Source organism: Oryzias latipes, chromosome 3, assembly GCF_053564925.1.
Source record: "Oryzias latipes strain Hd-rR chromosome 3, Olatipes_Hd-rR_3.1".
NCBI lineage: Eukaryota > Metazoa > Chordata > Actinopteri > Beloniformes > Adrianichthyidae > Oryzias > Oryzias latipes.
In genome coordinates this window covers 13,469,222-13,483,769 of record NC_136239.1, presented here as the reverse complement: position 1 = coordinate 13,483,769, position 14,548 = coordinate 13,469,222, and the positions used below count along the sequence as shown (strand labels likewise).

General features: G+C 40.4%; 1 protein-coding gene across 1 annotated transcript in view; it reads right to left on the bottom strand.

The window, feature by feature from the left end:
- Nucleotides 1-365: 365 nt before the first annotated feature.
- The window catches only part of ddb1 (damage-specific DNA binding protein 1), a 51,167-nt gene continuing 36,984 nt past the window's right edge, over nt 366-14,548 (bottom strand). The window contains exons 21-27 of the mRNA XM_004066854.5: nt 14,169-14,263; nt 11,707-11,877; nt 10,219-10,328; nt 8,196-8,365; nt 2,471-2,573; nt 1,912-2,035; nt 366-942 (exon numbers count right to left, since the gene is read on the bottom strand). Of these exons, the coding sequence (XP_004066902.1) occupies nt 859-942; nt 1,912-2,035; nt 2,471-2,573; nt 8,196-8,365; nt 10,219-10,328; nt 11,707-11,877; nt 14,169-14,263 (857 nt within the window). The 3' untranslated portion in view covers nt 366-858. The remainder of the gene's footprint in view (nt 943-1,911; nt 2,036-2,470; nt 2,574-8,195; nt 8,366-10,218; nt 10,329-11,706; nt 11,878-14,168; nt 14,264-14,548) is intronic.

Here is a 14,548-nt window from a genome sequence, read left to right as displayed (position 1 = left end):
AACAGTCAAATATTTTGTATTTGACAAAAAAGATGAAAATTCAACTTGTAAAATTCAATGTCTGCATAAAGGATTTCTATTTGTAACAATATAATACAACATAATATAATACAACCGTATGAAAATCCAACCAACGAGGAAGATAAATACACAAGAGGCTTCCTCAAACTCGCTAGGAACGATTCTCACTTCAGTTTGTTTTGGAAAAGGAAAACTTTCTTCTGCAGTCGGTTATGAAAAAAAATTGTAAAAAAAAAGGGAAGAAAAAGAAACTTTTTTTTTTTAAATAGACTTTTTGAGTATCTGAAAAGGATGAAGGGTGATCAGCGATCAGAACGTGAAAGAACGACACAGACATGCAGACGTTATCAGTACTAAAGCAAAGTTTATTTGAAATAAACAAGGAAACCTTCACAAAGACAAAATAGCTATAAATCTATCATCTTCCTCATTTTATTTCTCTTCCAGCAGGTTCACTCCAGACGCTAGCGGATCACACCTGGAAGTCTAAATCAGTCAGATCTGATCTCGGAGGATCAGTTTGCCAGTTATGGTCACAAATGTCCCAGAGAGCTTTTTGGTGCCGAAAAATCGGCGATTTTTCCTCGTCACGCACACGCGCACACGCAAACACACGCAGACCAAGATGGTTGTCGGGGTTTGGAAACGGGTCATTACCCGCTTGGACTTTCGTCTTAAATGAGGTGGGGGGGGCCTGCACTCTTAACAGCTGACAAGTCATTGACGTCTGAAGGACAAACGGGAACACATCATTTATTTATAGTTATTTACACATCTGGAAAACCCCCCCACCACAGTAGCAGTTTCAATGGACCCCCCCCCGAACGGCGAGCCACACTAGTGGATCCTCGTCAGCTCCTCCACGATCTTGATCACCTCGTCCACTGTGGCCTCACGCTTCATGCCGCCACCATCATCGATCTGAAACACAAATGGCATCACGCTGTGAGCGCTGGGTGCTCCAACACCGACCCCGCCCACATGACGGACGCACACATGGGGGGAGAAAGCAGCGTTTTCAGGGACAGGTGATCTCCTGAATGACTTTTTTATTTTTTTTTGCTTTCACAGAAGACAAGCTTTTGTTTGGAAAGCGTGTTTCCATAAAGGTGAAGAGGTTTTTAACATGAATCAAGTGATGGAATCTTTTAAATTTAATTTTTACTGGAAGCTAAAGTAAAACACGAAAGTACAATCGACTCCACCCCCCACTGCAATGACTCTTTGTGTTGGATTTCTCCTAAAATAGGATTGGAGGTGCAGTGTTCCTCGCTATGTCACCGTTCATCTTTGATGGACTTTTCTAAATACACGGACATCTTTGTTTTCCTCGTCTGAGCTGAAATCTGGATCAAAACTGTCCCATTTTTGTTAATGTTAGTTTGGGGGGAGTGAGGGGCGGTAAGCTAGGGGGAGACTTTGTAAACAGAGAGCTCTCAGCAACAGGGAGGGGAAGTGGGGTTGCTCCACACAAATGGTCCCGCCCCAAACTCAGAGGTGAATGATGTACTGCTGCTGCTCTGCAGACAGTTTTTTATTTTTGGCTAAAAAGGACATAATCACCTTGAAAAGACCACCGGGAATGCGTTTACAACACATCAAAAGGTGAGCGGAGTGGGACTTTAACAGTGAGTTAGTGCACGAAGAACCTACAGCTTTCCAACATGAACAGCAACTGGGAGCTATTTCTAAAGTTCAGATGAATTATTCACGGCAGCAGAAGGGCGGAGGCTGGAAGAACATTTTCCTGAAAATGGTCACGTGCAGTTGCATTTTAAATCCACGGTGCTGCGGCTAAACGGCGTGGAGAGAGTCATGATGTCCTTAAGGGAAAACTGTGTCAGGCGAGTCGTTGGAGGGGAACGGGCGCGAGTGAACATGAAGTCTTACTTGGAGAGTGCTGACGACCTCCTGCATCTTTGCCCGGCCGAGATCCAGGAAGCTTTCGATCAGGTCCCCGTCTATGAATCCTGTGGCCTGCTCCGTTTTACGCTCTGTGTAGAAGGACCTCCAGGTATCACGCAGTCAAAGAAAAATCCATTCTGGTGCTTTTGCCTCGGGAGGATACCTCTGGGTACCAGCATTCTAACTTTCCTCAGGCAGAGTGAACAAATATAAACAACAAAACTCAGTTTTCTAAGTAAATCCTGATTTAAGAAGCTCTGCTGAAGCTTTTCCAACAATTAAGGAGTTCATATTTTTTCTTTATTAAAGCTTATATTTTCAATAAATTCAAATTTACCACCTCTGCACTTTAAAAAAAAAAATCTTCTTTTGATGTATTTACCAAAAAAAAAAAAGCTCAATTACATTAAAATGTGTAGACATTAGAAGAATTGTCCAGAATTGTTCGGCTCCTTTCACAGGCATTGAAACATGACTCTTTGTTAGTCCAGTTGCGGCGCCTGTGTAAGTGCCGCTCACAGAAGCAGAACTGGTAGAAGGATATAAGCTGTGCTCGATCTTTCCCACACTTTTGATGACTTTGTTGAGGCGGTTCTGGAGGTCCAGGAGAAGGCTGTGCCAGCCCTCAGACAGGGATGTGACCAGACCTGAAACCCAAAAACACAATTCAAACATTCAAGGATGAATGATCTCACAAACACACAAGTTTTTTTTATTCTAAAGGAAAAACATAAAACAAAATAAAGTTTTTAAGCTGCATATCCTTTTCTGGCCCGCCCTAACAGGCGGAGCGGCTGCTACACGCCAACACTTCCCCGCCATCCTAATCAGAGCTGCGTGGGACAAATAAAAATATATATATATATATTTTTTTTTCCACAATAGCAGCTTTTCGGCTGGTTTAATCTCCATAGCAACCATTTTAGTTTCTGGTCACTGAGGGTTAACAGACAGATCTGTGTAATTTTTAGAAGAATTTACAAAAGTGCATTTTTGGATTTCCATGGCAACAGAGGCTTTTTTGTTGCATTACTAATATGTTCATATATGGGTTTGTTCAGCATCAGTGATGCTCCAGACGTTAGGAGGTGATAGATCCAAATCCCTGGCTGGAGTTTCAATATCTAACTGGTACCTAAGGTGTGTATTCTTTTGTTTTTTAAATTCAAGACGGCAGCCTCTTCCTGAGGTCAAAGGTCGACAAAACCTTGGTTGTGGTTGTAGACTTAACCTGGCGAAATATTTGTAAAATTTTGTGAAAACCCCTCAAACTAAACTTTTCTTTTCTCATCTAGTGCAAAAATGTCAAAATCAACTAATTTCACACTTTGGTCCAAAATAGTCCGGAGGCCATCCCATAATAATTTACAAACTTCCTTTAGCTATCCCTAATGTGTTTTGGTTTGTTTGTGGATTTTGAAATATTCTTGAGCGCCATAAGACATTTTGGCCACAATCATCTTTTTGGCGGTTTTGCCAGCAGTGATTTTTATTTATTTATTAATTTATTTGTTACACCCAAAATTCATTTTCACTTAATACTAGGTGAACACAAGTTTTGTGGAGTATGTGGAGGGAGAGAAAGTGTAGCTCAAAGGCAGAGGAAGAAAGAAGAGTCTGGTCCTTGCAGTGCAGGCCTGCTGCAGGCCATACAACCCTCCACACAGCCCAACTGTGACTCAGCAGTTTTTGACATTTCATTGATCGAGTTTTTGGGGGCAGTGCGGTGAGTTACTACCCGGCAAAACTAACAGTCTTGTTGTAACACATGTCCAAAAGTGGTCTACAACTATCAGCAAAGATACAGACAAGAACCTCATTTGTAATAAAAAGCTTGCTTTCCTGCACAAAGCCATTAGCGCCGCTAAACAAAAGAAGAAATCAATGAATCAGCGCAAAATTAACACAGTTAAGTGTTCTCTATTCATTTCTGCAGGCTTTTGGAATTCTAATATCCAAATTATGAATGCATGAATCCATTCTGTATTGTATTTGTAATATTCAGTTGTACTTTTAGTCGTCCATGACCTTAAATTATGCAGCAAGGTTCTTTCCCACAGGACAGTAGGAATACAGAGACAATAGAGCAGTAAATACAGTCAAATAATGAACAGAAAACCCATAAAACATGAAATTAGGAGAGCTAAGGTACTTTTTGCTTTTAGTAAATCTTGTCATTTTTAAGATGGTGGTTGACTGGAACTTCTATTTTAGGCGTTATGCACTATCCCTGTGGATTATCACTTTTTAATCCACATCCAGCAGCCAATCAGAATCCAGTATTCACCCGGACCATGGTATAAGATTTTTTTTAGTGGATTTTGAGACCCGTAAGAGATTTTGGCCTCAATTATATTTTTTTCCACCTGGTACACAAAGGGTGCATGTGTCACAGGTGAACAAAAAGAAAGGTCATCTCTCCTTACTGCCTGGATAGAACTATGGTTGTGTCCCAATTCCTTCCCTACTCACTATTTAGTGCACCATGTAGTGCCTTCGCCATTTTGTAGAGCTGTCTGAATCTACAATCCCAAAATCCAGTGCCCTAGAAATTTCCCAGAAGTCTATGTGAAAAACCAGTGTGCATCGATGCTCACTAGATCGGGGAACATAGACCACAATGCATTGTGTCGGAACAATTTTTACAAAAATAGCAATAGAAGACAGTGGACTCATAAATAATCATCACAAACACTAACATTACTTAAATTTGAACTTTGTGAAATCGATGACGTCAAATCCGCTGTAAAAAAATAAAAATAAAATAAAAGGTGTGGTGTCCGAATTGCTTTTAAAATTCTGTATAGTGTTGCCCTATATAGTTTTTAGTGGTTAGGGGTTAGGGTGGGAATTGGGACGCAGCCTATGCTTGTGCTTTACCATAGCATTACTCAAAGACCACATCTGATGAGATCAATATTTGTTGCACAAGATGTTTTCTTGTGGATTCACTTGATCTTCTTCCGATCAAATTAACAGACCCTGTGTGGGGATGGTTATCCTTCAGTCCTGCTGCGTCTTCCTTAAAACATCTAACAGCAGACGCCCTTTTGCAAAGCGCTAAAGCTAGCAGTGGTATTCATCTTCATTCTGCGCTGCATCTGGGTTGTGTTTATGAGCCACGGAGAAAGCGCAAAGCGGGGTGGTCCTCCTCATTTCCTGTTAACTTTCCTCTGAGGCTTTTTTGAAAGAATGACACGAGGCGCTGAGGTGAAATAATGTGCTGTGTGCTGGAGCTCTGTGGAGGCAAAGGGGGAAATTACTGCCGTGTCTAAATGATGTGCACTCCCTCTTTTTCATCACAGCCATCATTACTGCCAGGCTTAAAGTTACTAGGTTCAATCTCTGTAATGAGGGCTGAAAATGTGATTGCCCCCCCCTTACCGTCATTTTCTGAAATGTAAACATTAGTTCAGGGAAACCGGTGGGGACACGCGTGTGTAGGCCTGTACCATCACAACTGTCAGATGGATTCTCAAATACCAATAAAGAAAGTTCTTTGGCTTTTTGCAAGATTTTCTTTCAGAAAACGTGATCCTTTTATTATTTAGGTGTAAAATATTTGATAGCATAACCGTGATTCCTCTTGGGAAACATGTGCAGGGTTTCTAAAAAGCAATGACGCTGTGTGGCTTTAGGTTTGGCACTTTAGATAACACCTCATCAGAGATGTTAACCATCTGATTGCTCTGTTTTTGTTTTTTATAGCTAACCTAGGCTTTTGGGTTTTACTGTGTTAAAGTAGATCCTGCTTCTCCCTAAGTTGGTATTTAGCATTAATAACAGTAATTAATCCTAATCAGTAGTTGTGCGTGTGACCATGTGTGTGTGACCATAAATATGCTGAACTGCTTTGAGTGCAGTCGGAAGAGCTGCTGATCCGTAGCACTAACATTTTCTTGATTTTTGTAGAATTCTCCTGGACTTTTATGCAGACTGGAGGCTTCTGAGAGACCAGCATCCAGAGGAATTCAGCATCAGTTATAGAAAGACCCCAAACATACAGAATATTTTTCTTTTTAAGTTCTCTGCTCTGTGCTCCATCAACCCAATGTTATGAACATTGGATTGAATTCTCTTGAAATGATTTTTGATTTCATGGGTTTACCCCCCCTAGTCAAAATGCTGTAAAAACTTTGAATAAGCTTTTCTTTTTTTTTAAATCTCAAACTAAAATTTGAAAAAAAAAGATTTGCAGACATGAAGCCTTGAAGCATTTTTTTGATGATGGAGGACATTTATAAGAAAGATAGCTTAAAATGGCATCTCTGAGAATTTTTTAAATTCACATTGTGTTGAATCAGGAGCAGATGAAAAAATGCTGTTTGATAAAAGATCTTCTTTGAATCATAAATTGATCCATTAATGTCTTTGTTGTCCTCGATCGAGCAACGTCTGGATCCAAAATGTATGTCTGGATAGTTTCAATACTGTTCGCCGGTAATGTTAGGTTGTGGGTGTAAGGGGCTGTGGAGGGATGATGGGAAATGGGAGCGGGCTTGCACCGTAACTGACAGTCCCGCCCAAAACTCAGAGGCGAGTTTCTAAAAAACTCCCGCCGCTCTGCAGAAACTATGTCCTGAGAAAACGACACGTTTTTGGATTTTGGCAAAAAAATAGCATCATCATAAATACAAATGAAAATAGATCAGAAGATTTTTATAAATCGGAAAACGTTTTATTAATTGATTCCGTTTTATTTAATATGGACATTTGGATTTTTATCTAAAAATTTATTTCATTTGTGTGCTTTTAAAACAGGTGTGTCCAAAGTCCGACCATATAATATCACATCACCATATATGCGTTCAATTTTTTACCGGCCTGAAGGCTTTTGTTAAAAAAATAATACTTCAGCACTCCCTTAGAACCGTGCCCAAAATCTTGATTGTGATTGGCTAAAAGACGCTCTAGCCGCTGTAAACCTGTGCCAACAACCTGTGGCTTCTTCAGACCCTTAAAAACCGAATGAGAAGAACAGAGTTGTTGATTTCTGTGATTCAAACCACCGTGGTTTGTACTTCTGAATAAGAGATTCCTCTTTGGGATTGAATAATATGTAACATTTTTTTTTTTCTTTTAACTTGTCCTGTCCAACAGCTAGGCAGGCAGATGAGAGCTGAGGGCCTCTAATATGTAACATTTATTTATATGTAACATTTTGTACGAAGCCAGATTTAATGTTTAGGTCTTTTTTTCCCCTTTTATTTTATATTTGGTCTAAATATTACTCTCACATCAATTTTGGTCAAAGCGTTAAAAATAAATAAAACAATAAATAGTTCATTTACTTTAGATGTTATGAGGTTTCAAAGAATGCAGGCCGATCAGTCGGCCCTAACATTTCTTTTCCTCTTTGCAAAACTATCCCTGTTATAAAACATCAAAAGTTGCCATTTTAAAGAGAATGAGGACATTCCTAAAGTAAATGCTGGACTTTTTCTTCTCAGGTATGGTCTGAAATGGCCGTTCCATCGTTCCCTATAGTTGAATTTTGAGGCAGAGCAGAGGTTTCCACCTCGAAAAGTCAGCCGGCTCAGCTAAAGAAACATCTTTTCTTCTCAGAGTCAGACATAGAAATAAAACTTTTGAAGGAGCCGTCACGGCTAAAACCCTTCCACTTTCCAGTGACGGTCTTAAGCGTTTGTGAAACCTCTGAAGTATTCCATTCCGGAGAGCTGTGATGTTATTTTAAGATCTGAATGTTGGTACTTGGAATACAATCATTTCAAGGCCAGTCGGATGCTGCAGGGGCTGCATCCAGCCCAAACTGAAATGACGACTAGTCCTTACTGCTGTGCAACCACTGCCATTTTCCTTCAACAAGGAATACTGACGGTGTGTTTACAACAGCAGGGGGGCGTGTAAAGACATCCCTGAGTACGACGTGCTTTTATAAGCTGCGTCGTAGACTGACGTTTAAGTATTTTGTACTGAATGGAACTGCACCGCTAAAAAGGCTACACGTGCTCAAACTTTATGCTGAATCTTAAAAGAACTACTAAAGAGCAATTAGAAAACAATCAAGGAAACATGTTTTGAAATTCTTGTTCCACTGTTAGTGTCAAATGGGTTCCATCAGATGAAGATTTCCCAAAGCTTTCTTATTTACAGCGACCCTCTGCAACAGAGCAATTACAGACATCAAAATGAAGTCTTGAGGATGTGCTTTCCTTGTGCAAACATTTAGAAGGCGTTTTCAAGACATTTGAGCGCACTGGTCCTGCTTAGCAATGCTTGTCTGAGTGTGAAATTGCCTGTGAGCCTACCGATCATGCCGTTGACGGTGCCAAAGAGCACGGAGCCTTGGGTGGGGGTGGAGCTCTCCCCGAGGTTCTGCAGTACCAGCGAGCCGTGGCAGAAGACATTAACAAACTCGCCAAGGTGAAAAACCCCCACCTCCTGCAGGTGTTGCCTCTCCTCGTCTGTGGTGGCCGCGCTGCCGGACACGAACAGAATAAGAAGACCGGTTTAGAGACGGAGAAAACAGAGCAAGACAAAGTCCTCCGCTAAAAATAAAAAAAAATAAGGAAATTTGGAAAAGACTCAATTAATCAAAGGTGGGGGAGGAACCGGGCAAAGACATCGGGAGCTCGGAAAAGGTCGCAGCCTGATGGAGACGTAATGAATTAAAGGGTGAAACGTAGAGCAGCAGAAACAGAGATGTGATACAAAAATGAAGGTCAAACACATTATCGGGGGAAATCTGATCTATTGGACGGATAACAGGCGAGGGCAGGAATGCAGCACACATGCATGAGCACACACACACACACACACACACACACAGCTTCAAACTGAATCTACGTTCAGTTCTTGGAAAAAACAAAACTCATCTAAAAGTGAAAAAAGCCTAAAAGTGAAAGGAATCATCATTTATAAAAGTAAAAGTATAAGAGAATAATGTGTGGAGTCAAACCAGGATCAGCTTAAAAAGAATGAAAACTTAATTGCAAATAAAAATCAATTTGAAAAATGGACAGTTTTAAATTCAAAAGTACACATTGTAAACCTAAAGGAAATACTAAAGGGCCAATACTCTGCAAAATCAACCTTTTGAGCTTTCAATTGTATTATAATGTTCAGTCCTCACTAAAAACAAGTTTTAAAGCTGTATTTTGATCCATTCCCACATTTCTGAGCACCAGCCCCTCCCAATCCAAAAACGAGCAAGTCCTCACAATGTGATGTAGACAAGTGAGGACTGCCCCTTCCAGGAAGAGTCTGAGCTGCTAGCCCCGCCCCCAGGCTAACAAACACACCCACTTTCACATAATGAAACACATGAAAGGCGGAGCCTCAGAGATCGAGTCGTCTTACTTCTGAACTGCAAAAACAATTTGTTTTTCCGTAAAATAAAATTATTCTTTAGTGTGCCAAAGGTCATATATGATCATATATATGAATAACGTTTAAGAAAAGGACAATAAAGACCATTTTAAAAGTTTAAAAAATACAATTGTAAATATTAAAAAATACATTTTAAACTTTAAAGAAATAGTGATAATTTCAAGAAAAAGAAAAAAACAAAATTTCAAGTTTGAATTAAAAAAACTGTTAACCTAAAGCTGTTACCAAATGTCTTTACAAGAGCTGCTGCTCTTTTGTTTTTTGAACTTTAGTTTTTCTCTGTGCTTTAAGTCCTTAACTGAAGCTTTGATCCCATTGGCTACCGAGACATGATTGCCATTGGGTGATAGAGGCTACGGTGGCGTCATTTCTGCTGCGTTGGTTGTCGACCCTGCCTGCAGTCGTCTCTTCTCTGTCGTGGCGTACAGCAGTGATGTTCTCCCAGAGTTTGGAACATTGAAGGAAGGATGACACGGAAACAACAGATGCTATTTTTGGAGCAAAAACAATGTCAGCATAACTTCTACGCTCCAGAGTTAGTCATGTTCTAGTAACCCCCCAATGAAATCAGGCTCAACACAGAAAGCAAAATTCTGAATTGAAACGGTCAATTGAAGGCTGAAAACAAAAACAAACATATACTGAATTTTAAATTTACATTTTCTTTTTCAAATTTTCAATATTTCCTTCAAATTTACAATATGTACTTTTAGGTTATTTATTTTTTAATTTTGTTTTTGTTTTCAAATGTAAAATCCGCTATTCCATTCACTTTAGGCTCATCCTGATTTGACCCCATATGAGAAACTTGAATAACCAGAATCCTTACAACCCGACAAACGGACAAATGCTGTGTAAGAGCTCTAAGCAAAAAGAGCACTAGAATAATAATGATGGGCGCAGCGCCCCCTAAAGACAGCTCCACACTGCCATCCTGCTCACCTGTCCTTTTGGCAGACAAACAGGTTGAATGCGTTCTCTGCTCCCAGAAAGTTATCGTCATCCAGAATTTCCACGGCGCTCATCCAATTAGGGTTGAAATCCCGAGCAATCTGGACAAAAAAACAACAACAAAAAACATTTACTTCTCTAAGTTGAACAAAAAAGAAGAAAAAAAGCTGTTCTTTATTCTTTCAGAATGCAATATCTGTCTGAAAAAAAACTTTGGGAGGAACTTGCAGCTAAGGACAAAGTTAACCCTGGGCTCACGCTGCATTGAGTGCCGCTCCGGAGCGGCTGCCAGAGTTTTTACGCAACTTGAAAAGTGCGAGAGGCGCCCGCACATCCAGTCCGGTCCAATTCCTGGCAAATGTTCTTTTTTCTAGAGACACGCGCACCTTTCCATCTATGGGCAATAATCCATGTTAAAAGTAGCTCTTCTAGGTCGTCACTCACTTCCTTTGCAGCTTCAGCGGGTAATCCGTTTGCTGGTTGTTGCTTTGCTGCAGCCATCTCCTCAATATCAACACTCTGCTTGCGCCATTCTCTGATACATTTAGGATCCACCCCTAAATGCCTCGCAGATTTCTCACCGGAATGTGCTTTGGCATATGCTGCCACGCATAGTTTAAATTCCTCAAATTAAAATTAAAATGTAAGAAATGTAAATTTTCATTAGAGAATTTCAAATTTGTGTTTCTTGGCCATCACTACACTGACTCATAACAAATACCAAAGACAACCAGCATCTGCAAAACGAGGGGAAGATGGGTGGATTTAAATTTTATTTTAAATTCGAAAAATGTAAATTTATCAAATTTAAATGTCTCACATTTAAATTCAAGAAATTTAAATTTGACTCAATTTATACTTGTGTCTTCTTAAAAATAAAAAAAGGGTAGCAGTTTTTTTTGTTTTCTTTTTAACGTTCATTCAACCAGGAAGTGTAGTGTATTTTTCTTTTTCTTTTTTAACTTGTCCTGTCCAAAAGAGAAATTTACATTTAATTTTTCAAATTTAAATTTGAGACGTTTAGGTTTCTCAATTTCAATTAAATTTGAGAATTTTAAATTTCTCACCAGAATTTTGGTACTTACACAGAACATTCTGGTGATAAATCTGCACAACATTTGGGGGTGGATCCCAAACATATCTAAGAACCCTAAATGTATCCCAGAACTTAAATTTGCGTTTCTTGGCCATCACTACACTGGCTCAAAACGCAAATACCACAGACACCCGGCGTCTGCAAAACAAGGGGAAGATGGGTGGATTTAAATTAGCCCGGCCACTTTTGGAGACCGGCATCCAACAGTAACGAACACAAGTTAAAACCGGCGGATATTGGAAAAGGGCCTCAATAAGAGACGGGCCGCCATTGGTAGATACAAAGACATACATAGACATTTTGCCTATTGCAGGCTTTTTCTTACTATAACCTTCCTATACACAAAAGAACTCTGGTGTAACTATCATGTCCTTCTATCTCACCTCTTCAAAGTTGCCTTCCATGGGTTTGTAGGCCAGCAGCAGCACAGACCTCATCAGGTCTCCCACCAGGATGAAGTCTCCTTTAGTCTTCAGGTAAAGAGCCATGATGTTGTTGTAATGGTTGCACTCGGTCCTCAGCTCCTTCTCAGCCGTCCACTCGTACAGACGGACCTGAAAGCAAACGGGGAGCGCTTCCTGTTACCTGAGTCAGCGTGGCTCTTTATTTGATAAACTGTCCTGACATTTCAGCTCCACATTGTCATCACTCTGCCAATGATGTGCCTCAGAGAGGGTGAGTTGAAAATTAGAGGGACCAGCTGCCTCATAAATGAACAGTTAGCGGCTAATTAGACCTACTATTTAATAGTTTGGACGGACTAAGAGCAATGAAAATGCTTTAGAGGTTAGTGATGGAGAAGCTGTGAAGCTCTGTCCTTTCTGTTGGAGGAGGAATGATGTTGAGATGACTTTCAGGACGATGCCGGAAGGAATCAGAACAAAAGTCCGATCAAATTTAATTTGATCTATGACAACGTATGGGGATAAAAGTGGTGCCGCTCAGCAAACAAACGCAGAGTCAACCTTCTATCGTTCGATCCACTTTTACTCTACTGGTTCAAAGCTAAATAGTTTTCTAAAGGTAAACACAGGTAGGGACAGTGGTGCAGGCGGAAGTGAGTCACTGCGCTCTGGTGAGCTGCAAACATCAGAATCTCACGACTGTGTGAGTGCAGACCTCTCCAGAGAACACTGCCTTTCAAGCTTTTAATCCCTTTAATCCATCATAGCTCTGGGTGGGTGCGCGTGGTTCTTTTCACACCGCATGTGAGGTGTCTTCATTCATATCCTCGAGGGATGGATCCCTTTAGATTCGACAATATGAAATGATTCAGCGTTTTTCCTTCAGGTCAGCTGGCGCTGCTCAGACCCACAGAAAACGGACAACAGTCATCAAGAGGCCGGCTGAGGCAGCAAACATGAAGCACGTTTGAATCCGATTTAAGTAATAATAGACAGAACAGGGAAAATGATGCACAGTTTCACTTCTGAACTTTAAGTAAGGGATAATTGCCGGCAGAGTGTGCATTATCAGGAATTAACGCAAGTGGAAGCCTGAACAGTCTGTCGCGAAGTGGTGGACGGTTGCTTCCGCCAATAACCTGCTTATACCATGGTCACTTACAAAAGAAACAAATATATAATCAGTTTCTTCAGTTTAGATTGCTTTTTTCGCAAAAAGCAGATTAGGTGGTGCGGTGCGTTACCGTGACAATGCAAACGGACCTCAACTGCAGACGGCAAAGGAAAGGATATATCTGTTAAATAAAGCATCAGTTCAGAGAGAAAATTCACCTCCTACCGCTTGTTTTTGTCCAGATGATCAAGCTAAAGATTGTTTTAAAGACGCCAGAGCAGTGATATAGAACATTTAAGATATGAGACCGGAACTTATTTCTTAGGCGTGCATTATCACTGTGGATTATCACTTTTTAATGCACACCCAGCAGCCAATCAGAATCCAGTCTTCACCCGGACCATGGTATAGGCTTTTTTTAACTGTTCACAGAGAGATTGATGTTGGCAGTGGAGACTAAAGGACAGCAGAAAACGCTTAAAGGCAAAAGTGCATTAAAAAGAATTGAGCTAAGAGATCTTTGTTTGCAGAAACCATCGAAAGGTTTCTTTAGGTTTCAATTGAAAGTTTTAAAGTCCCACTCCAATCATCTTTTCATCTTAGTAAGCGTTTCCAGTGGTCTTTTAATTATGCTTATGCCGTTTTTTCGGCAAAATCCAAAAATCGTTTTCGTTTTCTAAGACAGTTTCTGCAGGGCGGCAGGGGTTCATTAGAAATTTGCCTACGAGTTGAGAGCAGGACCGTTAGCGCGGAGCAACTCCGCCCCCCTTTCCCTTTCCCTTTCCTTTGTTGAGAGCTCAAAGCAGGGAGTTTAAGGGCCCACAGATTGACTGCTGGTACCGGTCCACGGCCTGGGGGTTGGGGATCGCTGATCTAAAGAGTTTAGTTGACTTGTTAGTATTTTCTATATGCTATGGTAGTTTGAATAATTGTTCATATGTTGCACTGATATACTCGATTCCCCCTATGTTTCATGAAGCTAAATACGTTTGCGGCAGTGAAGTGATCATATATTCCGTCTATTATTGTTATTGTTATTATAATTAGCCCTTTTAAGATGTAATGTCCATTTTTGGTCCAGTACTTGTTAAACAAATTTCTCCCAAAAGTGCGACCTAATTATGATTTCTTTTACTGCATTATGCAAATTTTTTTGGTTGCTGCGACTTATCTACTTACTTAAAGTCTGACAAATACGGTGTGCTCTCCAATATCATAAAAATGTAAGAAGAGCTTGTTAGAAACAGGATTTTCATCGGAGTGAGTCTTTCAGTGAAAATATGCCAGAAGCTCTGCACGCTGAAAACAAAAAAAAAGAAAGACTCACTGTGCTATTAATGCTGGCCAGCAGCTTGCCGTTGAACTCCACCATAGAATAGACGGCTCCTTTCACCTCCTTCTCTGCCACGGTTTGCAGCTTACCTGCAGATAAATAACCCTCAGTCAGAATTAACATTCAAGAGCTGACTCCTGTGATGTTAGGTTAAATTAGCAGCTACAAGAGCTTAGCGAGTACAACTTTGGGGATGACGTGGGAAAAATAGAAAACGAGATGGTGCCGCATCAACAACGAGGATGAGGAGAATATAAAGAGCTGGAGTAAGATAAATGAAATTGAAGCAATGCATCTTGAGAGGCAAAGAGTGTGAGGGGATATGAGGAGAATTTGTAATAGTGAGAAGGGAATTGTCTGATGAGGAGATCAAA